The 25,393-nt window shown below is 44.3% G+C and overlaps 1 protein-coding gene across 1 annotated transcript in view; it reads left to right on the top strand.

Annotated features, from left to right (window-relative positions):
* Positions 1–10,531: 10,531 nt before the first annotated feature.
* Positions 10,532–25,393, top strand: part of TMTC1 (transmembrane O-mannosyltransferase targeting cadherins 1) — a 142,864-nt gene continuing 128,002 nt past the window's right edge. Inside the window, exons 1-3 of the mRNA XM_074539055.1 lie at positions 10,532–11,026; positions 22,929–23,106; positions 25,146–25,219. Coding sequence (XP_074395156.1) covers positions 10,719–11,026; positions 22,929–23,106; positions 25,146–25,219 — 560 coding nt within the window. The 5' untranslated portion in view covers positions 10,532–10,718. The remainder of the gene's footprint in view (positions 11,027–22,928; positions 23,107–25,145; positions 25,220–25,393) is intronic.

Below are 25,393 nucleotides of genomic sequence, written 5' to 3'. Positions count from 1 at the left end.
CCCTCCCAAGCAAGTCCTGTCTCACTCCCATCTCAAAATCCTGGGACACAAAGACTGGAAAAGTCTGTATGAAAACTCCAGGAAGGCCGCGGAAAACCTTGTTCCAGCTCTGTGGCTGTGCTTGGCCAGGGCAGGGAAGCAGCTCCTGGCACTCCTGGGAGCTGTAACAACAACTCTGTGGAGAGCTCAGTGTCTGTGCTGCTGCTGGCACAGCTGGCAGGGTGGTGCCCCAAGCTGGAGCCTTGCTGTTGCAGTTACTTAGTGACACTACCAGCTAGATGGACCAATTCATTATGAATGATAATGTTCCAGATCCCATAGATTCCTTGCAGGCAGCCTGACAGGGCAAAAATAGTTATTGCTGCCTTTGCCTGGATGTTGAGGAGGATTTTCTGCAGCAATGAGTCAGATCTGATTGGGTTTGTGTAGAAATCCAAGGAATCAGTGTTGAGTTCTGAGGAAGCTTCTCTTCCAGGACAACTTGACTGTGTTGGTGACAGGGAACTGAGTTGTGTCGTGATCATCTTGTCACTTTCCAAAACCAGCGTGTGGCAGTGACTGCTGAAAGATGAAATGTACTGTTTGTTTCTTTCTTCTTTTCAATCCATAAAAATGTATAGATAACCAAAAAAAAAAAAAAGGATTTTCAGAGTAGGGCAGCTCCAAAGAAGGTCAGTGTGAGAGGTGAGAGGCTGCCTTTTGATTCCTCTGAAATGCTCTTTAAGGATCTTGGCTATGTGAGCCTTGGCCCTGCCATTCCAAACCCATGGAATGTTGCCAAACTCTGCCTCCCATACAGCAATTCCCGGTCATGGCACTTATCAGCCATCTTCCTAAATGATCCTGAGCTATCTGGAGGATTCTCTCCTACTTTTGTGAGCCAGAGGGCTCAAAATGATAGAAAATATAACAAAATCCAGCAGCAACTCGCTGAACTGCAGCTAACAAAATGAAAGGGTGTGGTGAAGTCAGAGCTAGCAGCCTCTTGCAAAACCCCGGGTGCTCAGAAAATTCTGTTTTATTGTTTCCATCCCTGGGAGCTCACATTACAGCCCAGCTAAACCTAGCAGGGCCCTGTCATTCATCAGGCAGTTTTATGGCATGACAGGAGTCTGGAAAATTAGAAGCCAGTTAAACAAATTAAAAAATTTAATGGAATACTCTGTCTGCATTTTGAGAAAGAAAAAAGGAAATGCCTTGGGATATCTTTTTCTCATAGGGAGGATCATATTGGCCTCCAAAAGGCAACAACATCAAGGTGGCCACTGGAGAGAGAGAGAAAACCTTGCAAAATTTTATGGAGGAAATGAAAATGTGATTCCTGTCAAGTCATCCCTCATAAGTCAGTCTTTTCTCATCAACATCTTGTACCATGTGATATTCAGAAAAAGGGAGAACACTAGCTGTGGCTGTGAACTACTTTTCTCCTCTAATTTTATTTTGCTTCAACTGTCCAGAGAGCAAATCTTTTGGGAGATATCCAAGACCTCAACATCTAAGGAGCCCCTTCTAGAATCTAAATATAATAGCTCTGCCAATTTGGCTGACACATGTGGTTACTTTAGTGACAAAGAACTCTGGGACCTTCTAATTCCTTTCTCAAAAAAAAAAAAAAGAATCCCCCAGTATAGCTTTAATTATCTCCCCAAAATATTTTGATATGTGGTCTTTTGGGAAAATGGCTCATTTAAAATTATTCTTATAAACTGTTAGTGAATGTTTGGTGATCCACAGGCTATTGCTTTCATCAAGATGTCACCCACTGTCATGTCTGACTAATAAGAGTTTATAGACCAGCCATGAGTATAAGTAGTCTCAGTGACACAAATTCAAACTCAGCAGCTCAGCTTACTGCAGCTTAGCATGGATTAATTTCCCATGGCAGATGCCAGCCTCATGCCAAAAAAAGACTAACCCCCATCTTTATGATTTTTCTCTTCTTCGCAATTGTCAATCTATGTAAGTACAGAGATAACAAGAAATAGGTCCAAATTACAAAGCATGGATCTCTGCAGTGCTTCTTTGAAGTTGGGCTGTGCCTGAGTTTTCCTTTAGGCTCCTCTCCAGTCCTTTCCCTTATAAAAGTATTCATTTTCTTGTGTTTTTACCCATTTTAACAACAGGTCTCTTTACGCAGCAGTGATACAAATGAAATTGGCTCTCAGGTAATTAATTTCTTTCTCTCTGTCTTTTCCCAAGGAAGGATGAAGAGTGCAGAGGTATAGTATGGTTTGGCAGAATGGTTTGTTTGCTATTCTCTTTTTTGTTTATACTGGAGAGTGTTGGCCTTTCTGCCCTGAGAAGGTGATATTGATGAGAGTCACAAAAATCTTTAGGTCTTGCACAGAAATCACTCATCATTCCTGAAGCAGCTTCCAGAGAAGCTCTGTCTCAGTGCACATGACCTCTAATCTACAAAAGAAAAGGTTGCCTTGTGCCTGAGGAACAGAGCTGTGCCATGAACTTGGCAGTAGTTAAGGTATGCTGGGCTATGGAGCATCTCTGGAAGCCTCTGGACAGCACACAGGAAAAACTAAGAAGGACCTGGGGAGGTCAGAGGAGCTTTAGATGGGCCCCTGAATTTGATGTGGTGTCACAAGGATGGATGGAAGGGGCAGATGTAACGAGCTAGGAGTGATTTTCTCTTCTAGAGGTGACAGTAAATCCTGCAGAGACGTGTTGCCAAGGAGGTTCAGTAAGGCTGAGTTTGCTAGATTTGCTCCCAAACTGTGACTTGTTTTGGTTTCTGTGCCTCCCAGGCTCCAAATGCTGTCCAGAAAGCTTCCAGACTCCTGTTGAGGGATCCTAGGAGCGTTTCAGCTGAACTGCAGACGGCTTTGGGCTGAAGCCATGGGAAATTTTGTAAGCTCTAAACTAGGCAAAGCTCAGCACCTTGTTTTTTAAAATGTTTGCAATAGAAATGCAAAGGTTAGAAGTTCTACTGACTGAGAAGAAAACTGGAGTGGAATCAGGCAGAATAAATTATCTGAGACATTGCAGGGAGTGTGAGTGGCCATAAGAGAGCAAATGAGACTCATCTCCTTGGAGAGACTGAAAGGAGGGAATTCTTCAGTTCCCATTTGCAGGAGCAACTGGAAACTCTGAGCTCATAAGTGTGCACTTGTCTCAGGGAAAGCTGGAGAAAGTCACACGTGTCTCACTAGAGCATTTCAGGAGAGCCAAGAGTTTGCATTCACTTGGCTAAAAGGTGTGTAAGTATTGTTGGAGCATATGGCTCATAATTCTTTTCCTTGCCATATTTTTAGCCCCAGAACTGTGCAGCAACTATGTAACAAATCTCAGTGAGAGCTAATGGAAGAGGGAAAGGTGATTTTAGCCAAAACAAAACAGGATTTGAATATACTCTCCACCCTCATATGTTCTTTGTCCTGTTTCATCCATGGATTACGATTTATTTTTCTCTTCTTGTCTGGGGGTTTGAGCAGCTCTAAGTCTGCTCTTTTCTGCCTCTCATCACTTCTTTAAGGCTTTAGTCTATAGTCTGTCCTTGTTTCACTCTGTTTTCAGTTTAGGGAGGTCCTGATAAACTGCACATAGATGTGCTGGCATCTTGATGCCCCAGGTGTCATCTGCACCTTTCATTCTCACAGCACTTCTACTGGTCCTTCTGGTGCTTCCACATCCACATTTGGATGCTTCCACATCCAAATAATCACTTCCATTCAGAATGGGCTTAATATTTTATTAAAAATTCCTTGAGTATTACAAGATATTTTACCTGTCTGCAGCAGACTCACAAGAGTGCAGATGAGTGCTGTGCTGAACAGCAGGGATCACTGGGGAGTGATTCTTTTATCCTACTACCAATTTGAGGGTCACTTAGATGCATGGTCTGTGGGAGCAATGGAGAAGGAAAAGGGAATGCAGAAAAGCTACTCCAATCATTCCCAGCTGCCTCCTTCTCCATCCTGCTTCCTCCTGATGCTGCCCCACTCAACCAGGCTTTCAAATTGTTTCCTCTGTACAGGGTTTTACTGCTTTGATTTTTAACTGATTTATTGGTTGGCTGATAATTTCCCAAATGCCTTGGGAAAAGAGCAGGGACAGAACCAGTGAAAAGCCAACTGGTGGGGTAGCTCCCCAGCCAGCATAGCTGGTTTGGGCTGTTGTGACTGTGCTTGAGGACTCACTTTTGCTTTAACACAGCCAGAACTGGTCCCTACACCTCTGCACCTCTGGAAGAGAAGCAGAGCCCAGAATGAATGCTTGATGCATTGTTTTATCTGGAGTGTTTGTTCAACATAAACACCAAAAAGTTAAGCTTATTTGGAGTTAATTTATTGCAAAATAAAACTGTAGCTGCTTGCAAAAATGAAATCCAAAGAGATAATGTCATATTCCTTTCACAGTAGCTTTTATGGAAACTTTCACCCTCCTCAAACTACAGTGACTCCATGTGGCTTGTTCTACAATATACAGTTTAATATTTGTGCTAAAATTTATTCCAGCTGTTGCTAATAATAGAGATATGAATAATAATATTGCAGAGAGTCTTTACTGGACTTGGTGCAGATTTATTAATTTGTAATTTTTCCATCCTAAACCCAAATATTAAAAAATGTATGAAAAGAAAGAAAGGTAATTGCAACCATTGGCTTCTACTTCACCATGATGAAATTGAGCTTGCCTGGTAATCAGAGAATAAATGTAGAAATTTCCTGATTTTATCCAGCAGTCTGATTTTATCAGACCTTTTGCAGTGAATGCAATTCAATCAAATGTAGGGATGCTAGAAGATCTTTTGTATAAATCAGTTACTTTTAGGAGAGAACTGCTGCTGCATTCCAGCTCAGAGATTCACAGAAAACAAAACTAACCGAATCTGAATGGGGAACAGACTCAGGGGCTTTAACCTCTGCTTTTATTTTGACATATGAACTTTCAAGAGACAATTGCACTGGGGAACCTACAGCCAACTCTGAAGACAGATTATAGGGTAAATTAACTGTTTCAGTACAGTCCAAAATGCCTCCTTTATCTCACCAAGATAATGTTTATCTTCCAGATCCAATGTCTCCCTACAGGAGCAATATGAATCCCAGCCACTAAATATTGATCAGAGTTTCTTACCCTGCACTTGACCTCAGCCACATGACAATGTACACATGTCCTTGCACAGCCTCGTGGGAAGCATGTGGTGTCTGAGTTACTAATGTCCATTTCTTGGGAAAGCTATCCTTTTAAAACAACTTCTCTCTTGCAGGATTTTCTTTAAACAGCCTCACACACATTCGGCTTGGAAACAGTGCTCCAGGAAGACTGAAAATGTCATCCAGCACTATGCAATGTAAGTGAAAAAAATGTTGGGTCATAGAAGAATCCCTCATTTGCTTATCCAGAGAGTGGCCTATCTTGGGTTTTCCCTTTATAATTTTTGTGGTTCTGAGTCATTAACTGATTTCCATGAAGTGCATAAAAATTCTTATAATACTGTCTAATAGTTAATCAGCAATAAATAGATGATTGTTGCAAATGATAACTCTTATGAATCAAACCCTATTGCCTGTACTTTTCCCTTGCTCTGCTGCAATAAAAAAGATCTGTCAGGCAAGGGCAAGGCTGAGGACTTTCTTTGGCTTTGGGAAACTTCTTCAATGCTTCTAGCAGAGGAAAAGTGCAAATCCATTCTCAGTAAGGAAAGAAAAATGCTTTTGCTCATCTGATGGGATTCTGCACACCCAAATCATGCACACAGAAATGGAAAGCACTGATCCCCTCAGCTGATGGGTGAAGAATCTCATCTGCCTATGCCATAGTCTGCCTCCTCTCAGCAGATGAAGAATCCAATTATTCTCCTTATTGGGGCTTGTCCCACCTTTGTATTGTGCCTGACCTTTGAGCTGAGATTACATAACCCAGGTCACTCTACCATTTGCTGGTAGAGTGTCAAATCATGGATGTTCCCTCTACTGTGGGCGTTCAAAGGCTCTGAACAATCCTGTCCATAGACCAAGGCTTAACTCAGGTCTCTTCAAAGGCAGAAAATGCATTTGTTGTATGAGCTGAAAAAGAGATTCCCTCTAATCCACTAACTACTATGGCAAGCTTTTTCTGGGCTTGAAATCTCTCATTTTGTGCCAGCATATGAAACAGGTGACAAATGGATGTGAAAATGGGTCACAGAGGATCCTCTGCTACTTGCCATCTGTGTCAGGGGTGGGAAATGAGCAACCACGAGGCTCCACCAAGCAGTCCTTATCATGGGATATCTCCTTGTTGATATCCCTTGGTAAATACTGAGGGGGTGGAATTTTCAAGGCTGATATTTAGCACAGTCTGTGACTGCCTTGGTGAGAAGGCTTCTAGGGGTTGTGGGCTGAACTTGAAATGCTATATCCCCTTTGAAAAGGATAGGTCATCCTGAGGATATTGGATTTCTCTGTCTCCTAAGGATCACAGGACCAAGTACTAAGCTTTCCTCTCCTGCTTGTTCTGGCTCTTGGCCACAGCTGAAAGTGAAAGCAAAAACATAGGGACTTTCACTGGGCTTTAGGAAGAATTCACCAAAGAGAAACTTTCTGTTGCCTGAGTAGACTTAGAAGAAATTTGATAAGAAGGAAAAAAGGATGGTAATTAGGATTTTCCCAGCAAATCTCAGTACAGCCTTTCACTGTTGTAGTGCTCCCAGTAACTCCAAAATGCAAATCCTAGTTGACTAAACCAAATTATTCCTGCACTGAACACCTTGAAAGGGTTCAGGCCCACATGGATTGCTCTCTGTCTCTCCAAAGCTCTTTGAGCACAGGCAGCACACTGGATTTAAGATTCCAAATCTGGTTTGTTTTTAACCATACGAACGTAATCTGTATCCACCGAAGATTCTCTGTGTGGCAGATACAGAGTTTCATCCTGGGGCAACTGAAATGAATTGCAGTAACTGACTACAAGCAGAAATCAATTGGACCAGTTACCAAATGACTTCATTTAAATGTAAAATTATTTGCTCAGACAGCAAGAAACTATTTACATGTGCTACTTTTGAAATTTACCTCTAGCTATGACCATATGGTAATTTAACTTTTAAATTGTATTTACTGCATTCTTAGACTTTAATCAGTCAACGCAAAGTTTGACTCCGTGTTTAAGCTCGAAACCCAAAACATTTGCAGTTTCTCTCTGCCTTTGAGCAGTTGCAATTGTCAGATAATAGCAGATCAATCAGTGCTCAACCCTTTGAAGTGTATCTGCTCAAATGTGTCTCCTGCCTTGCATTGGCTGCCGTATGTTTTACTCCAAGTGGAGGCAAAACTTTCCTGCTTTGGAAGTAACGAGCTCTGCTCAATTAGCAGAGCAAGGATTTTTTCAGCATCGCACATAATTAGTTTCAAGGTCTCTAGTTTCAACAACCATTTGTTAATCTTTTTTATATAGCTGGCACAAAACTTGTGATTCAAATACAAGGAAGCAGGAAAATAGCTGGAGTACTTCAACTACACATAATTCCAGAAGCCAGCTCTGCTTTTCTGAGAAGCAATTTGGCTTCACATTTCAGAAGCAATGGCATGGTTACTTTAGGTAGAGAAAGAACCGAGGCTTGCAGGAGAAGGAAATACGTCTTATTAGATAACATTTTTTTTGGAAGTGACAAAGCAACTTGGGAGCAAATCATCCCATCTCTGTATTCTCTTCTTTCTTTCTCTCTTTCATCTCCCTCTGTGTCTATGACTGCATGTATCTGTACAGATCTGACATCCAGAACACAGTTCAATATTTCTTCTGCCCTCTGAATTCTTTTTGCTGTTACTTTCTTTATAGGTGGACAGGACTTGTAGCAACAGACAACATCTTGAATTCAATCTGTGATGGTGACTGCTGCACCAAGAGGTAATGCTTCCCTTTGTGGAGAAAGTAGAGGATGATGTGTTAGTATTTCAGTGGGTCTTGGTGTGAAGAACAGGAGGTTTTCCTCACTGGCTGCCTCTGGAGCATTGCTTTGTCTCTTTCAGATTTTTGCTGATGGAAGAAAGGAAAGAACTGGTGTGTCTTAGAGAAGTGAGAATAGATTTTCTTGTTCTATAAAGATTTACCAAATCACTGTTGACTACATGTTATGCATAACATTTCAATAAGCACATAAGAACTACATGTTATGCATAACATTTCAATAAGCACATAAGAAACATTTCAAAAATACATTGATTTTGCTCCATTGCAAAGCCTAGGTGTGTGCCACACAAAAGCCAATGGTCTGTGTAGGTGTCCTCCTAAAGAGTGTGAGGAGAAGGAGTCCTGACTGGGTCAGGATTGTCATCTCTCTCTTTTTGAGTGGGTCAGGACTGCCATCTCTCTCTTTTTGGTGTTAATCAAACAAACCAAATCTCATGGAAGAGACCAGGATATTGTAGCTCTGTATGAGGAGCAATGTTATTTATTCCATTGAGTGTGCCTGTTGTGCTATATGATGTTAGATGGCTGTGTGTGATACTGTCAGAAGATATTGTCAGCAAATTCCTTAATAGGAAGATTATTTTATATCACCTCTACATCATTTACTGGTTTAGAACTCTGCATTTTTGGTGAGCTTTTAGTAAAGAGCTACTTAAGCTGAATGAGTGGACAGCAGAGCTTGTGACACAGCAGGGACAAGTCCCACAGCCCTGGATAACAAATGGAGAGACCTGTCCCTGCCTCTGCACCCAGCTGTCTGGTGGCAGCCCTGGGCTCTGTTTTGTGGCAGGAGCAGGCTGTCAGGGACTGTCCCCATCCTGAGATGATGGAGAAGGACAGAAAGCTGGCTGCAAGACATCGATGAGAAAGGCTGTGAGGACTCTGATCCCTGGAGGGGAAGGACCAGAGGTACGGGGGTCTTGTTGGGAGGGACAGCCTGCTAAGGCCCAGCTGGGCTAGAGGATTGCAGATTTTGTTCAGCTGAGTAACTCAGAATTTTAAGTATGACCTGCAGTCTACTGTAAAGCAATTTCAACCGTTAAATCTTACACATTGTTTTTGCTTTCAACAACATGACAGTCTATTTCTCTCTACCATCCCCCCCAACCACTACTTTAATTTATGTCAACAAAAAGTCCTGGTCCCACCTCTTAGGCATTCATGCAATAATGAGGTTGTTTCCAGAATTGCTGGGTCCTTGTGGGCTCTGGTACTTGAGTGCCTGTGGATACCTGGCTATTTCTCTTCCTGGAGTCCAACTTTGCAAGCCTAGGCTTTGAAACTTAGGTGAAAATGAAGACCAATACATTATCATGAGTGGTCTCCCACTGCTGATGAAAACTCCATGCAGCCAACTGCCTAAATCTCATCAGCTGCTTAAAGAGAAAGTTTGAATTAATGGCTGTGATTGTGGTGGAGTTTCCTTCTGTCCTGGATATAAACACACTGTCCTAGGCAGAGTTAACTGTTATTTTTAGCTATAACAAAAGTGCATCTGAAAAGCCTGCTCTGTTGCACTTGGAAAATACCAGATCACTCCAAGTGCCAAATAGGCTGGGGGAAAAAGCATTCCTGGAGCAGGCTTGCCCTGGACAGCCTGTGTGAACTTTCCAAGGCTTTCGCTCCCCTCTCTTTCCCACACGGGAGCAGGCACGCTCACACGGGAGCAGCTGGGAGCTGCTCAGGCTGCTGCTGAGCCCTGCCCAGAGCATCTTTTCTCAGCAAAAAATTCAATCTCTGTCCAGTTTGTTATTCACCTAATTGAATTGAAGCCTCTTCGCCAAGCAGTGTTATTGCTTTGTTCGGTTGTAAGCAGAAGGGTTTCTTTTAAAGGGTAAAAGCCCATTAATAGAGTCCTTGTTTTTCTGGTTTTTGAAAAATCTGTGACTATGTGGTTTTCATAAAGGGGTGAATAGATGATCTGACCATGGCCTTTCCTTTAGTTATTGAGGCTTATCACTAACACAGGAAAGGTCATCCGTGGGAGGGTATGGACACATTGCAGCTCTCAAGCGATTTTGGCATAAAGACAGGAAATGGACCAGAGTAGAGAAAACAAGTTCTGTGGCACGAGAATGCCTTTTCCTCCAGCAGGACACAGCCGGGGGACTGTTTGGCACAGCCGACGCCGCAGCGTGGAGGATGTGGCCCAGCACTGATGCCGTGGAGCAGCGTGCATGCGGTGCAGCAGCAGCATCGGTAGCGGATCACCATGCACGCTGTGGATGCTGTGGAGCAGCAACGTGGGTGCCGTGGGATGCTGTCGCCGGCTGGGTGAGCACGGTCCCCAGGGGAGCTGCCTGCAGGGGGGGATCGGAGGGGCGGCAGGACAGCCCTGGCCGCGTCTCCTGAGAGAGCGGGGACGGAGCGACCCGAGCGCCGCAGCGGGACTGCGCTCGCCGCCCGCGGGCCGTGCCGGGCGCGTCCCCTCCGCGCTGTGCGGCGGAGCCACCGCGGGCAGAGCCTCCTGTGGGCAGGGGACACCGCGGGCAGAGCTTCCAGCGGGCAGAGCGCACCAGAGCGCACGGCGCCGACGGGCTGAGGAGGTGGCGGCGGTGTGACAGCGCGGCAAGGAGCATGCGTGCGGGAGGGGGCGCGGGGGGGGGAGGAGGAGGAGGAGGAGGAAGAGGAGGAGAAGGGATGGCGCGGGGAGGCGGCCGCTGTTTATTTGCAGCCGGGCGGGCTGCGCCTCGGCAGAGCGCGAGTGGCCGGCGGCGGTCCCGCTGCCCGCCCCGCACCATGCGGGCGCCGCTGCCTCCCCGCGCCGCGGCGGCGGCGGAGCCGGGGCAGCCGGGGCCGAGCCCCGCGCCATGGTGACGGGCTCGGCGCGGGGCTCCCGCAGCCGGGACCGAGCCGCGCCGGCCCCCTGCCCGTCGGCGGGCGGGCGGCGCGGCGGGGCGGCGGCGGCGGCGGTGCTGGCGGGGCTGTGCGCCCTGTGCTACGGCAACTCCCTGAGGGGCGAGTTCGTGCACGACGACGTCTGGGCCATCGTGAACAACCCCGACGTGAGGGCGGCCGCCCCCGTGTCCGCCGCCTTCGCCAACGACTTCTGGGGCAAGCGCATGGCCGAGAACACCAGCCACAAGTCCTACCGGCCCCTCTGCGTCCTCACCTTCAAGTGAGTGTCGGCGGGGCGGGCGGGGGCTGCCCTCCGCACAGAGCCTCTCCCGGCTCCGTGCCCGGGCGGCCGGCCCCGGGTGGGGGTCAGGGGGAACCCCCCGGTCCCGCGCCCTCGGTTCGTGATTCAGCATTTCTGCCCGGGGCTCTGCGGGACGGGGGCGGGCGGGGGCTCCGCGGTGCGGCCCGGGGCAAGTTTGCCGGAGGAGGGAGCGATGAGGCGACGCTCCGGAGGAGTCCGCCGCGCTCCCGGCAAGCGTCTCTCTTTGCCCGCCGTTTGGGAGCAGGTGGCGCCTCTTCCCCGGGCTGCGGGAGGGATAAAAGCGAAAACGGAGCGTTTCAGAAAGCGCTTTTGGCTCGGGGAAGTGCTCACATGAATTCCTCGTGAGTTCCTCCTGTGCTTTATCTCGACTACCTTTTCTCCGCAATTGAGTGGTCCTGCCAGAAAGTTCCCGCGTTGTGTTTTGAAACAGAGCCGTAGTTATCCGTGCCTTTGTTCTTAGCGCTAAGTGGAGGGGTCAGCCCCCGGGTACCGAGCATCCCTCCTGGCAGCTGCCCGCCTCCCTTGTCAGCCGCGGAGCTGCAGCCTCCCTGCTTCAGATGTTCCTTCCCCGTGTACCGGGCGAAGTTGTTGAGGAGGAGTTTCGGCTTTACAGGAATAAAGGGAAGTTGAGAGGCAGTAAAGTGACAGCTACCTTTGCTAATCCTAGGAAAAAACCTTCACTAGCCTCTCTCTCCCAGGAGAAGAATTTGTGGCAAATCAGCTCAGTTACAGTCCATACAGTTTGTCATTCTTTCCATTAGCTTGTTCTCTATTTAATTTATTCTGATGGAACATTTAGGATGATGAATATTTAGCACATCTTAGCATTTAGAAATGATACATGTGTTTGCAGAGAGCTGTGCTGAGGAGCTGGTGGTGTGGCTGAGTGATGTGTAGTGCTGGGTGATCGGTGGATGCTCATTACAAACTACAGCAGGTGTTTGGAATAAAGGGTATGGGCATTGGCAAGTCTGCCAGGGGGATTTGTTACCGGTTCCTGGTTCACTCTGCTGATTGAGTAACTCATTAGCACACCGGATATCTAACTAGAATTTCATGAATATGTGGAAATTGAGTGTTTCTGTGAAGTGAGAGCAGTTTTGGGAAATGGAACGTCCCTTTGGCACTCCTGCAGAGCACTTGCTGCTCTTGGGTTATAAAGGTGGACTTGGAGCCAAGAGCCATCAGTGTTGGCTGTCTGGGTACAGGCTGGCATGCTTTTCATCAAGGAAAGCTGAACAGCACAGACCCTTGTAAGCTGGATTTTTTGGAACAAGTTTTTTACCTCCTCCTTGAAGAGCGCCTCAGCCCATTTCTGTAAAGGGCGAGGTGGGAGCAGGTAGTTGCAGGCAGAGCTGGCTTTGTGCACACAGAGTGCCTTCTCTCTCCATTGTGTGTCCAGCCAAACCCTTGTAGTTTGGGGATCCATGTAATTAATCCATTCCTCCAGCAACACACCTGGAGGTAATTGGAGCAAGAGTGAACGTGTGTGTGTATCACCACTGACCTTTGCATGCAATATTAGCGCTGGAGTGCCGGACTTGGCCTCCTAGATCAGGTTGCAGGATGGAGATTGTGATGCTAATGAGCAAGAGGAACTTAAACTTTAATAACGAAATGGAAACTAAATGTACTTGTTCCCATTTGAATGTACTTGAACTGGTTCTGCCTTTGCTGTTTAAAGGGGGGCGTGTCAAAAAGGATGAATGAAGTGCTGTCTCTGCCTAGTCCTTTCTGGAAGGGAAATGACACTAATTTTGTGAACAAGATTTAATCCTCTATGCTTATAATAACCATACAGCCAAGACATTGGGTCAAAGGCAGAGTCATTTGTTCACCACTTGGCATTGCATTTGGAATGGGGAAGGAATCGTTTATCTTCCCTGGCTGCAGAGGGAGATTGTATCCACTGTGTTCCAATTATCCTTCCAGCCTTCCAGTTTCCACATTCTTCCCATTTCATTTCTACCAGTGGGGTGTCAGAGGAAGATGTTGAGGACGGGCTCAGTGGAGCCCAAAGAAGCCTGGGGCAGCTTTTGCCAGGCAGCTGAACCTGTGGCTGAGCCCTGCTCTCTCTGCCTGCCTGAGGCATCCGCCCCTGCCTTGCCCAGCAGGAGGTTGCTGCTTGCTCTCTGTCTTCCTGCAGAAGGAAGAAAAGGATTTACCCTGATTCTTGTAAAAAGCTCAGCAGAAACTTATAGCAACATTCATTTCCATTCTGTTACCTAATACTTTTGTTAGAATTTACTCCACCCATTTAAGATGCTCGAGAAAATTGTGTGATGCCTGCAGGAAGGAGGGAAGAGAGCAACAAAGTATTCTGGTATCTTTATTGTTTGTAGATTTGCTTGTTTTATTTAATTTATCTTGTTGTTGTGCTAATTTGGTCAAATCCAAGGCATTTCAATAGCAGCATGAATCTTTATATCAACCTAGTGGCTCTACTTCTCTTGCATGAAACTTTCATCTGTAAAGGCTTGTTTTGCATCTTGCTGTATTAAGATTAAAGAATCTGGGAGATCTCCAGACTGCCTGTACAGAACAGATGTGAAGGGTGGGCTGAAATTTATATCTACAGATTCATCAATCTACTGAAACTTTGTCTCGGTCCCTTTTCTGCCTTTTGTGGCTGTGGAAGTAAGAGTCAGGACTCAAAATGCCCTGTGGACTTCTCATTAGGCTGAACATATCCTACATATAAGCTGCATATTCCTGAAATGATCTCAATTAAAAAAATTTATCACCCATCTGTCAGAAAAATCTGAAGCAGACATTGCTGAAATTGTGTAACAGTAGTTCAGTGTCCCTGATGAATTGGAAATCATAAGTGACAGTCCTCATTCCCCTAGACTAATGCTCTGGAGCCAAACAGTGAAAAGAGCTCAAGTATTTGACATTATTCACACTGGGTCTGACAGTATAAATGATCAGAGGAAAAAAAGAGTGGCCCACTGGAACCATTAAGCAAAACTTAAATATTCACAGAATTGCTGCACTGTTTTGTGTGGGTTAACATCAGAAGGGGAGAAAAAAGCCTCCATATGGACTGCTGAATTAAATAATGTCTGTTTTGTGTCTTTGAACTTCTCTTGCCTTTTCTCTTGACTTGCATAAAATAAAGGAATGCTGAATGAGTTGGTTCAGAAGCATTCCTATTGCACATGGTTAACTGTTAGGTGACAGGTCTAGCAGAACTCATCTGCACAGGAGCTAAGATGGTAGGCAGTGGTTTTGCTTAATCCTTCAGAAAAACTTACTTCATGCTCTCTTCTCCAGCTGCTATCACTTTGACTGACTTACCTGCAGGTGTTTTCTTCTCCAAAAAGTGATGCAATGTACTTCTTTCTAAAGAAGGCAACTTCTTAGACTCAGAACATACTATCTTTTGGTGTCTTCCCTATAAAATGTTAAGATGAAAGGTAGAAAAAAAAAGGGAAAAAAGAGAACTGCCAGTTCTGTAATTCAATCAGGATTTATATTTAAACTGGGTGCTTTCTGTCTTACACCTTGCCTCCACTAACAGAAGTTCACTGAATCATTTATTCCCTCAGTAGCACTTCAGCTACTCCTTGTTTCCAGTGGTTTTGCAGAAATGTTTCTCAGCTGCTGAAGCAGAAGGTGCAATCCTCAGTGCTGTCTTCCTTCTTCCCTTCTCTTTCTGTCTGCCAAATCCCCATTTAGATAGATTCTCCAACCCAGGAACACAGGTGATGAAGGTTTGGTGCAGTCAGCAGCACAGTGAAGGTACACAATGATAGAAAACGGTGGGAGTGAAACCTTTCAAATCCCCTGTATGGCAAGATGGTAAGACCTTTAATCAGATATGAGGCTCCTGGTTTGCAGGTGGCTGGGAAGTGAAGGCCTGTGTGCTCAGCCTCGGTGGGTGGTGCCAAGGCAGCTGCTGGTGAGGGATGTCTCAAGGAACAGCCCACCAGGGACAGAAGAAGAAGGGGGTGACACATCTAGGACACATGGCTGTGACAAAGGCTTGGGAGGGATGGCATGGCAGGGAAGCACAGCAGATACCTCCTCAAAGGAGGTGAGAGATGTTCACTGGGAATGTGCCTGGCTCTGTGGGGAGTGTCAGAGTGTCCTCTGCCCTCCTTGGAGGAGAGGGGCTGGAGGGGGGAGTAAGCTGCAAAAGGGAATTGGAAAAGACAAGAAAACACACAGTTTGTGCAGAGAGCCATCCTACTAGTACTCTAGCTGGGAAGAAATGAGGAAAAAGAGGAATTAAAAAGTCTGGGCTGTGCTCAGGGGCTGAGTGCAGCATGGGGAACCTTCCAGGTCTGCCCACCAAGCCTGTAGCCACTGATGGCTTGGGTGTGTACCTGCCTGGGAAGTAAATAGGGCCCTTGAGCAGCAGCTCAGTATGCTGGGTTGGCACTGAGAGCCTCACGTGAGGCTCCAGTGGCTTTGGATCAAAGCCTTAAGTGAATGTGAGCTTGGGTTAGAGGTAAATACATAGCCAAAGAGAGAACTGATTCTATAACTCGCTGTCAGCCTTCTGATCTATCTGGTTGTTTACAGCTGATCTTCTGTTTCTTCAGCTGTATCAGTGGCATAAGTTTCAAGGACAGGGAGCTTAAGAGAACCAAAACAACCTGGGGAAGGAAAAAAGACCTTACATTTTCTTTGTTATTGATTTAATGCTATATTACAGCTTGGCAGTGCAGGGTAATATAGTGGAGCTATAATGTGTCAGGTTAAATACACAGTGCACAAGTATTTTCTTCACTCTGAACATCACAATGTTTAAGATTGTGTCAGTATTTCTCTTGTACAGCTTAGTCTACTATTTCTACTCATGCTGTGGCAGTCACTCTCCACACTGCTGCTGTGATACCTGCCATGAAATTGATGTAGTGCTGGTGTAGCCACACTGGATGAGGTGGGCTTGGTGAAGAAAAGCAGATACTTTTGTAAAACTGCTTGTATTATAACTGGAATATACAGATACATCTCTAAGCACATAAGGATTTCTTTTGACCCAGAGCGGAATGCCTTGCTGTGATTTTAGGTGTCTTCCAAAGCTTGGTACATCAAAGCTTTGGCTTTCCCCCCAGTTTCAGGTGCACAAAAAAGCCCCTCACAAATGTGGTTTTTGTAGCAGGTGCCTGATGTTTGTGGTCTGAAGTTTGAGCTGTTTCTCTGGGGTTGCTTGCACTCCCTGGAAGGAGCACAGGGCTCCTGTGGAGGGTGAGGGAGGCTCCCTGCCCAGGGATGGGGTGCAGACCTGGCTGGGATCCTTGCTGTCATGCTGCTTGCAGAGGTGAGGGTTTGCCCAGCAGGAGAGGTGTGTACAAAGCATGAAGGAGTCTGCCTTCACATTTGTCAGCCCTGAATGAAATTTCCCTATCTCTTGAATTTAAAGCCTTTTATGAGAGAAGGAGCTCTCTAATTCTCCTGAACGACTTGGCTGAGGTGGATGCAGTCATGCTTATCTTTGCTGCTTGCTTCAGTGGTGTCTTGTCTCTATTTAACACCAACAATTCCTGGAGATTTTCTCTCATTGGGCATTCTGTTCCTCTTGCACCAGTGTCACCATGAATTTTCTCTGCCCATCTTTTACCTAACAGTCTCAGCTTTCGACCAGCCTTCTTGCCCACAGGAGCATCCTTGTCAATACTCTTTAGAGTCCATGAAAATAAAGCACTCTGCCTGCTGCTGGTTACCTAAAGGCATTTCTCTGTATTTCCTCTCTCTGTTTCTGACTGCTTTCCTGGGCTTTTTCTTTATTGTCTCACAGTCTTAAAGAAAGAAAGGGAAAAGAAAAAAAGGGTGTTCTCTTTTCACTCACTATACCTTTTTTTTTAACCTTTTTTCTTTGCTTCTTGGTAAGTTAGAATGGCATTTCCTTCATGGTCTTCAGCTTATTTCAAAGTTACTTCATATTTGGTGAAGAACTGTTACATCCAGTTTGAAATACTGTCTTTAGGACTAATAACTTCATACTAGATTTTGGTTTCTATTGCTTTCTCTTCTTGATGAGTGACTGTCTTAGCTTGCTTTTTGATCATGTCTCATCCCTTTTTCTCTCAATACTTTGATGGATGGCTGCTGAAGTGATTCATGAGATGTTCATTTTCTCAGTTCTTGCTGAGGTGCTACTTAAGAATATTTTTTAAGACAAACTGCATTTTGTTCACTCTCTAGATAAAGTGACACCTGGTTTGTAATTCTGTTGCTTGCCATCATCTGGATTTTTTTCTTGTCATAGTTTACCAAGGCCCATCATAAGAATGATTTACTTTCTTCTGTATTTCTCTTCTTCTACTTAGTTTACCAAGGCCCCTTGTGGGTACAAACCTAAAGCTGTGTGAGTGGTGCTTTTGTTATTTGCAACACAGAAATGATCATCAAATCACACTTGCTGTGGTTTTACCAGAAAATTCTGCCCTGGCACATTTGCCACCTTCAAGGTGCTGCTTCTTCCCAGTCTAATTGTGGTTTCTTGTTTCTTTCCCTGCCCCTGCTGGAAGGCAATAAGCTGCTCTGAATGCCTGCCCTTCTCTCTGCTCTGTAAGTGATGGCTGCTGTGCTCTGAGGCAGTGCCTGTGGGTGGGAATTGATGCAGCCTCTGCCTCGTCACCCACGGCCATCACAGCAAACCAAGGACCAAGCCTTTTAAGCCTTATTGTCCATTTAATTCTCAGGCATTGTACTGTACTGTGGAAGGATTATCAGCACAAATCAGCACCAAGTGCTCTTGCACTTTGTGGTGGGAACTGGTCACTGCAGGAACACCAGTGCAAAGGGGTTTATTCTGTTTGCTGCTACAGGTTTTGCATTAATCTGTGAGCTGTTTCCATATAGAGCCTTAACCATGATTGCCACAGATGCAGCTGCACCTCTTTTGGAGTGCAAATGCTCATTTTCCTGGCACGAAGTGCATGCATCTGTGGAGTTTATAAGGAGATTCCACCATGCACTCAAAGTGGGTATTGCTTTGCATAAACTTTGCCATATTTAACACACAATTTGAACAGGAAAAGATCATCACAGGAAACTTAATCCATCCTTATGTATGGAATTAATTGATATAAATCTGCATGTGAGCTTTCCTTATAAAAACTGTGAGGGTTTTATGAGGTATGTGAGGCTGTGAGACTTTCCATTAAGTGTTACTTGCTATAACAAATTACCATTATTATCCAGTGCATTTCTGTTTCATAACATGTTGTGTTTCATTGTTAGTCTTCTGAAAATAATAAAACAGATTAAACTAAACAAGAACTGCCCAGGGATAATAACAAAGTCTATAAAAAGAGAAACTCTCCAATTATGGTATACAATATTATTAAATCATAAGAGACCTTAAAAAAAGTTGAATGAATCTTCATGTGTACAAGTGAATGAAAAGCAAAGCACTATATTAGAGCTGGGGTGGGGGTGCTGGTGATTACATACCATAATTTGGTACATATGGAATTTGTCTGTGAGCCTGTGCTCTTGCTCTAGACCTCTCTGAGTCTGTAAGGATGAAGCCACAGAGTCCCACTCCATTTCCAGGCCCTCTCTGTGGGAATTGCTTACCCAGAATTGATGTGTCCCTGACAACTTCTCTGCAGGACATCTGATGGTACTGATGGAGGTTATAAGGATGATTTGCTTTCTTCTGGAGAGCTGTTGTACAGTCTCTATCCAGTGAACCTTCAAGAGAAGGCTGCTGCCTGTGGAGGTCTCTCTCTCTGGGAGTGGAGCTGTGCAATTCCTTTTCTGAGTGGATGGTGGAGGAAGGGTAGAAAAACTGCTACATGTGGCAAAACAAACGAGGTATTCCACTGTTCCTGGAAAACATCCATCAGCCTTAAAAAATCAAGGGATTTCTTATTTTGGTGTGCCTCCTGCATGAGTGTGTATTTTGGGCAGTGCTCTGCCTTGGGTGTGACATGCTGAGCCACACTTGCTGCAACACTTGGGCACAAAAACAGTGCTGATCTTGGCTTGAATACGTGTTTCAGTGCAGCCTGTCTGCCCTGCTGGGACATGTGATCATGCTGAGATTTCTGTACTCGGTGTTTTGTTTTGGTGGTGGCAGGGATGGTGCTGGTCAGCTCTATTAGAAGATACCTGTCAGTGTCACCTAGTACTGAGAGACCTCACTATGGTGTATCTTCAGTGCTCTTCTCCTCCTTTCCCTGGGTCTTCTGAGGGCCTTTGCATTTGAACTGCCCTTTGCCATTTTGCAGGAGGTTTGGCAGAATCTTTGCTTACAGGGACTCTTCCAGCAGAGATGCCAAAGCAGTAAAAACTCTGCTCCAAGTGTTTAGTGGGTGGCTCCTCTGAGGAACAACCTCCATGTCTGAGATGGTTGGATCTCCTCTTTTGGGGTCTCTGTTCCTAGCAGTGTTAACACTTGCTGTGTTCAGCCCCAGATCTTGAGGATGCTGTTTGCAAACACGTCTCTCTTTTGAGGTGCTCCTGTTCATACAGCCCAGAGCACCTCCTCTCCTCCATGTGTGCTCTACCAAGGCCACAAGATGTGGAAGCAACACTTAATGGAAAGTCTCACAGCATCCCATACCTCATAAAACTCCCACAGTTTCTATAAGGAAGGCTCACATGCAGATTTATATCAATTAATTCCATACATAAGGATGGATTGAGTTTCCTGTGATGATCTTTTCCTGTTCAAATTGTGTGTTAAATATGGCAAAGTTTATGCAAAGTAATACCCACTTTCAGTGGAGGGTGGAATCTCTTTAGAAGATGTGTCTTACAAGTTGTGCTGTAGCTCAGGCAGAGGTTATGATCTTCACACAGAAATGGCTGCATGATATGATTTTCCCCATTTTTGGGGCAGTATAAGTATGGAAATACATGGACAGCACCACCTCCCTCCAGTGTAGTACAGTTTTTGCTTGCTTGAACTTCTGTTTATGAACATTATGTTGGAGAAAGACCAGATCTTCCTTAATTTTGAGATTCATATCTCTGTTTTACTTCCTTTGTTTGCTGAACAGTCTGCTGTGTATAATTGCTGCATGCTGCTGCCAGTAAACAAGACTGGCTCGCTCTGTTAGGGCATTAAAGATTAAGAGGAGAGAAGTAATTTTTTATTTACCCATCCCCTTCTTGGCTCCCTTGCCCAGAAGTTGCTCCCCAGTTCCCCTGCAGTGGAGCAAATTTGGCATTCCATAGCAGGCTGCCTTTTTCCCCCCATGGCTGTGTGAGCTGGGCAGCTCTGCAGAGTTCTTGTGACTTGGATTAAAGCTGTTTGAAGACCCAGATTTTTGACATACAATAAATTTAACCACTGGTAACATTTCAACATTGTTCTGCTGGGATTGTTTCAGGACTGAAGAATGTTTCCTTCGTTGCCATGTGGCCTAATTCCTTATGACAAAGAGCTTTAGCAGCAAAAAGCACTGGTGTGAATATAGCACCTGCACACGCTCATGTTTAGTGTTCATGGACCACCAAAGATGGTATTTAAAACACACTTGCAGGCTGATTTTGCTGTTTAGTGAAAGAGTTACCTGAACAGCATGGTATTATGTTTGTATTTTGTTCTGTTGTTTTTATTTATTTAAAGAACACGCGGGGGAGCAGCCAGGCTGCAAGGCTGTTGCTTTTACAGAGCTGTTTTCAATAATTTACGTCAGGTAACTCTCAGCTTACAAGCCTCATTGACTTGGTGTTCACCCTAAGAAGGGATGTGAAGGACTCACCCCACCTTTGGGATAGGGGACCTGATGGGGATGGAAGATCCCTTACCTCTAAAGTTCTGCCTCTCCTGCCAGCAGGCCTGTTCTGCAGGATGGGAAGTGATCAGATATGATCCATGGAGAATGGTGATAGAATTTTCAAGAGTATTGCCAGATGTCATGAGTTTAGTGATTGGTTCTCACAACTTGGCCAACTAAGTGAGAACTTCTCCCCTTTTGGTGCACAAGTTCATATCACTTGATATCCTGAGCACCTGTCCTCGCCTGCCTGCACCTACTTTCTCCAGAAATCAGAGTCCCAGATCACACTTTGGCATTGGAGGGGGACCAGTGGACTCTGCTTCAGCTGATGTACATCCAGAAATGATTCATTTGTATAAAAAATGTCTCCTGCAGAGGGTCCCTGTCCTTGTGCACATCTCCAGGTGTCTTGGGGTGAACTGTGGCTCTTTTAGGGCAGGGTGGCCCCGTGCTGGAAACAAGGTTCTGCCCTGGGGGCTCCTGCTGCTGCTGCAGTGTATTTGCAGCTGAAGCCCTGGCTGGGTGTGTGTTACTGCCATTTGTTGTGGTTTGTCATTCAGGGCTGGTAGAAATAAGGGAAAGTGATGGATGTTGATGCCCTGAAGTGGCTTGCAGGAGAAATGGGATAAAAAAAGAAAAACCTCCAAACTCTTTGTGTATTCTTGAATCACACAGACTGATGTCTTGTCAAAATGTAACTACATCAACCCATACTTCAAAGGGAAAGGTCAAGTCATGCCAAAATCTCACTTTTTCACAAACTCTCTGGGTTTCATCTGTTGCCTCCTCAAACACTCCAGTAGGAGCACAGCAGGAATGCACAAGTAAGACTCTTGGTCTGGCAAAAGTGGATTGGCCTGGAAAATTGAACCCAGGACAGCTAGCACATCCTGGCTTATGAATAAGAAATGTAGAGAGTTATTTATATATATAAAAAAAAAGGTTGTCTGGCTCTCACAGACCTCTTCACACCTCCTCTGTCTCACAGAAACACCTAAGGTGTTTTTTTATAGTAGCAACAGCTCAATGGCCTTGCTGTCACATCATGTTTGTCATGGGAGTCCTGGAGTCTTTTAGTAACAACAGGCAGGATTATTGACCCTATAGCATATTTACAACTGCATGTAAAATATTTAGATTGAGTCTTCTTTTCACTGGTTATCTTGTCTTTTGTTTAGAAAAAAAAATCCCTCAACATTAGTTAGACATTTTTCCAGATTCCTTGTTCATATATGGAATCTTCCTTAGATAGGCACCATGTGTATGTATGTATATTTGTGTATATACATACATACATATATATATATATTTGTCCAAATGTACAGATGTTGTTAATATTTAGGAGAATTATCTTCAACTGTGTGTAAGGCAAGGCTTGTCAGCAGCTGTTAAGCAAGCTGGCTGTAAAAAACAGTAACTAGAAGAATGTTTTAGTACATGCTGTCAAACAAATGTCATAACAGCTTGTTACATTTTATTTTTTTTTATGATGGGCACAAATAATGAACCCTAATTGTCTCACTGAGTCTAGGGTGATGTTAGCTAACTTATCTTTGCCATCAATATCCTTATAAAAATGATGTGAACTATTAGACAAGCTTCTTTATGCCAGTAAAGCACTTAAATAAAGGCTTAACCTTCAGTGTGTGACACTGTTTTGAAAGTTAAATGGGACTAAATGCCCTTGTTACGCTAAGCAGATGCTCCAGCACCTTACCAAGTCCTTGTCTTGGCTGCTCCTGGGCAAAAGAATCTCTTCTAGAGCAGAAAATAACAAGCCATGTTGTAGAGCTGCCACGTGGCCAGCAGAAGCACAGAAGGTGCCAGCAGGGAAATGGGACAAGTGCCACGATGCTGGCCAGGGTGATTTGCTGCTAGGGCAGCACAGCCGTGGGCTCACTGCAGTGAACTCTGCTGGGAGGGCACAGCACTCCCCACCTCTGTCAAAAACGCTGCCAAACACAACCACAGAATATAAAAATAGGGGAAATGGTTTCTCTTTAATCAAATAAACCAAAGTTTAGAGCAGTTTGCAGTAATTAGTTTAATAGCACTAACATTACATGGCTGCAAATGGGGCAAAAGGCATAATTTAGAGTGTTTGAAAGATCCTTTGCTATTAGAAGATCTCCCAAATCTAGCAGTGGTTTTGTTTTGTTTCCTTACAGGTTAAACATACTGCTGGCTGGCATGAACCCCTTGTATTTCCATGCAGTGAATGTAATTTTACACTGCCTGGTGACTCTTGTGCTGATGTACACGTGTGACAAAGCTGTGTTCAAGGACTGTCGCCTTGCTTTTGTCACGGCGCTCTTCTTCGCTGTGCACCCCATTCACACCGAGGCTGTAAGTATGTGCCACCAAACCCAAAAATAAATTAATTCTTCAGAATTCTAATTTATTTCTTTAAGGAAACCTCTGAGTCATGCAGAATGTTGTACCTGTGATTTTTTTGCTGTGGGGGAGCAAAGGTGGGAATGTGCTCTATTTAAAATAATTTGTAGGAGTCATTAAGGAAAAAAGCACATTCATACTTGCAGTCTTTGTGCTCTGGAACTGAATTCTAAATGGTGGTCCTAATCAGCCCTGCTGGGAATAAATGGACAGTCAGGAGTTCTCTGAAACCAAAGAGCTTAGTGAGGCTGTGCTCTCCTGCTGGGATATTGTTGCATGCCTTCAGTCATCTCCTATAGCCATCCGTTTTAGGGAGGAAAAATGAAGGCAGCATTTCTGTGTATTCTGGAGGAGCTCTCTCAGACAGAGGTGTTGTGACTCATGGATTAATTTGTATTTATTTCAATGGAAAGCTAGGAGAATCCTTTTCAGAAAAAGAGTTGTTCACGAACACCAGCATAAGTTGACAGAACAACAGCTCATATTGGGAATTTTTCTGTTTGTTGTAAGGAAACATTTAAACATGTAATCAGTCCAAAGCTGCAGTCTGTTAGCACTAGGAGACACTTGTATAGCTAAAAGGAGTCTTGCTGTCTTGGAGAAAAAATGGTAATGTCCAGCTCTCTACATTGCAAAAAAGAAAAGCCCTCATTAGCTGAGACACCACTGACATCACTGCTCTCATTGCAAGCCTTTGTAAATGGGGGAGAGAAACAGCTCCTGTGGCTGAGAACTTTTGAGGAGAGATTACCTTAATAACAAAAAGCCACAAGCTTTGGAGTTACTCCCTGTGCTGTGTTGTGTGAACTAATCAGCTAGGCTCCTTTTGATAATACAGCTTTATATTTTAAGGGAGGTTTTAGATGAGGCCCTCTTGGAATTTATTTTTGTCTGGGTCAGAACTTTAAAAGGTTAAAATAAATGCCAGAGCTCTGAATATAACTTAATTATGTAATCTCAAAAGGGGCGAGATTTCAAAGGGCCTTTTATTTGCTTTATGGTGATTTTTAGATCCTTATGCAGTAGAATATTGAAATAACTGTAAAAAAGAGTGTTTATCTATTCTTCTTCAGTATTCCCTCTTTTATAAAAAGATTTTGTTCATTAATGTGTAGGAAAAAACTCTTGCAAGCTCAGATTGTTCAGGAGGAATAAATTCTATAAATTCTATCCCATCCCTTTTTGGTGATAAAGTTCATTCCAATGTTACTTACATAGTAAGTAATTTTCTTTAACAAATTTCAGTACTGGGAGTTGGATGCATTTCTCATCTAAGCCCATTATACAAAATTAAAACAAATCCTTAAAATTGGCATTTTCTGTATAGCTTAATTAATATTTTATTAAGTAAGGAATGAGTTTACTGTTGGCTTACCATTTGTTTTATCATTTGTTGGCTTATCATTTGTTTTGCCAAGCTAGAAATGCAGCAGACAAAACTGAGCTTACCCTACGCTGTGATGGTGTTCTCAGGGATTCCAGGAAGAGGGAAGAGACAAGGATCTGATTCCATGTTTTCAGAAGGCTGATTTATTATTTTATGATGTATATATTATATTAAAACTATACTAAAAGAATAGAAGGAAGGATTTCATCAGGAGGCTAGCAAGGAATAGAAAAGGGATTATAATAAAATCTTGTGACTGGTTGAGATGGTCCGAGCCAGCTGACTGTGACTGGCCATTAATTAGAAACAACCACATGAGACCAATCCCAGATGCACCTGTTGCATTCCACAGCAGCAGATAATCATTGTTTACATTTTGTTCCTGAGGCTTCTCAGGAGAAAAAAATCCCAAGGAAAGGATTTTTCATAAAATGTATCTGTGCCGCTGTACTGTCCAAATAACATTTTGGTATGCTGAGGGAGGATAACACTGAGAGATCAAAAACTTAAAATAGTAGTTTTGAGCATGGATTATTGAGGCAGTCAGTGAGTGTTTTACTTTTTTAGATGTGTTTTTACACCTGTGTGTCTGCTTTCCTTTCAGGTAACAGGTATAGTAGGCAGAGCAGACGTCCTGGCCTGTCTACTCTTTCTGTTGGCTTTTCTCTCCTATAATAGGTACGTGGTAACATCATAAGATTCTTTATTTTGAGGAGAGGACCAGAGGCAGCTGTCAGTGTTTCATGGCTCTTGGCAGAGGTGCTTCCTACAGCTCTGCTGTGTGGAAGTGTCCTGGCCCCTGCTTGCAGCCATGGTGATACTTATGAGAACAAAAAACCACTGAACCAGGAG

The sequence above is a fragment of the Zonotrichia albicollis genome, chromosome 4, assembly GCF_047830755.1.
Source record: "Zonotrichia albicollis isolate bZonAlb1 chromosome 4, bZonAlb1.hap1, whole genome shotgun sequence".
NCBI classification, from domain to species: domain Eukaryota; kingdom Metazoa; phylum Chordata; class Aves; order Passeriformes; family Passerellidae; genus Zonotrichia; species Zonotrichia albicollis.
This window is presented reverse-complemented; position numbering and strand designations above follow the sequence as displayed.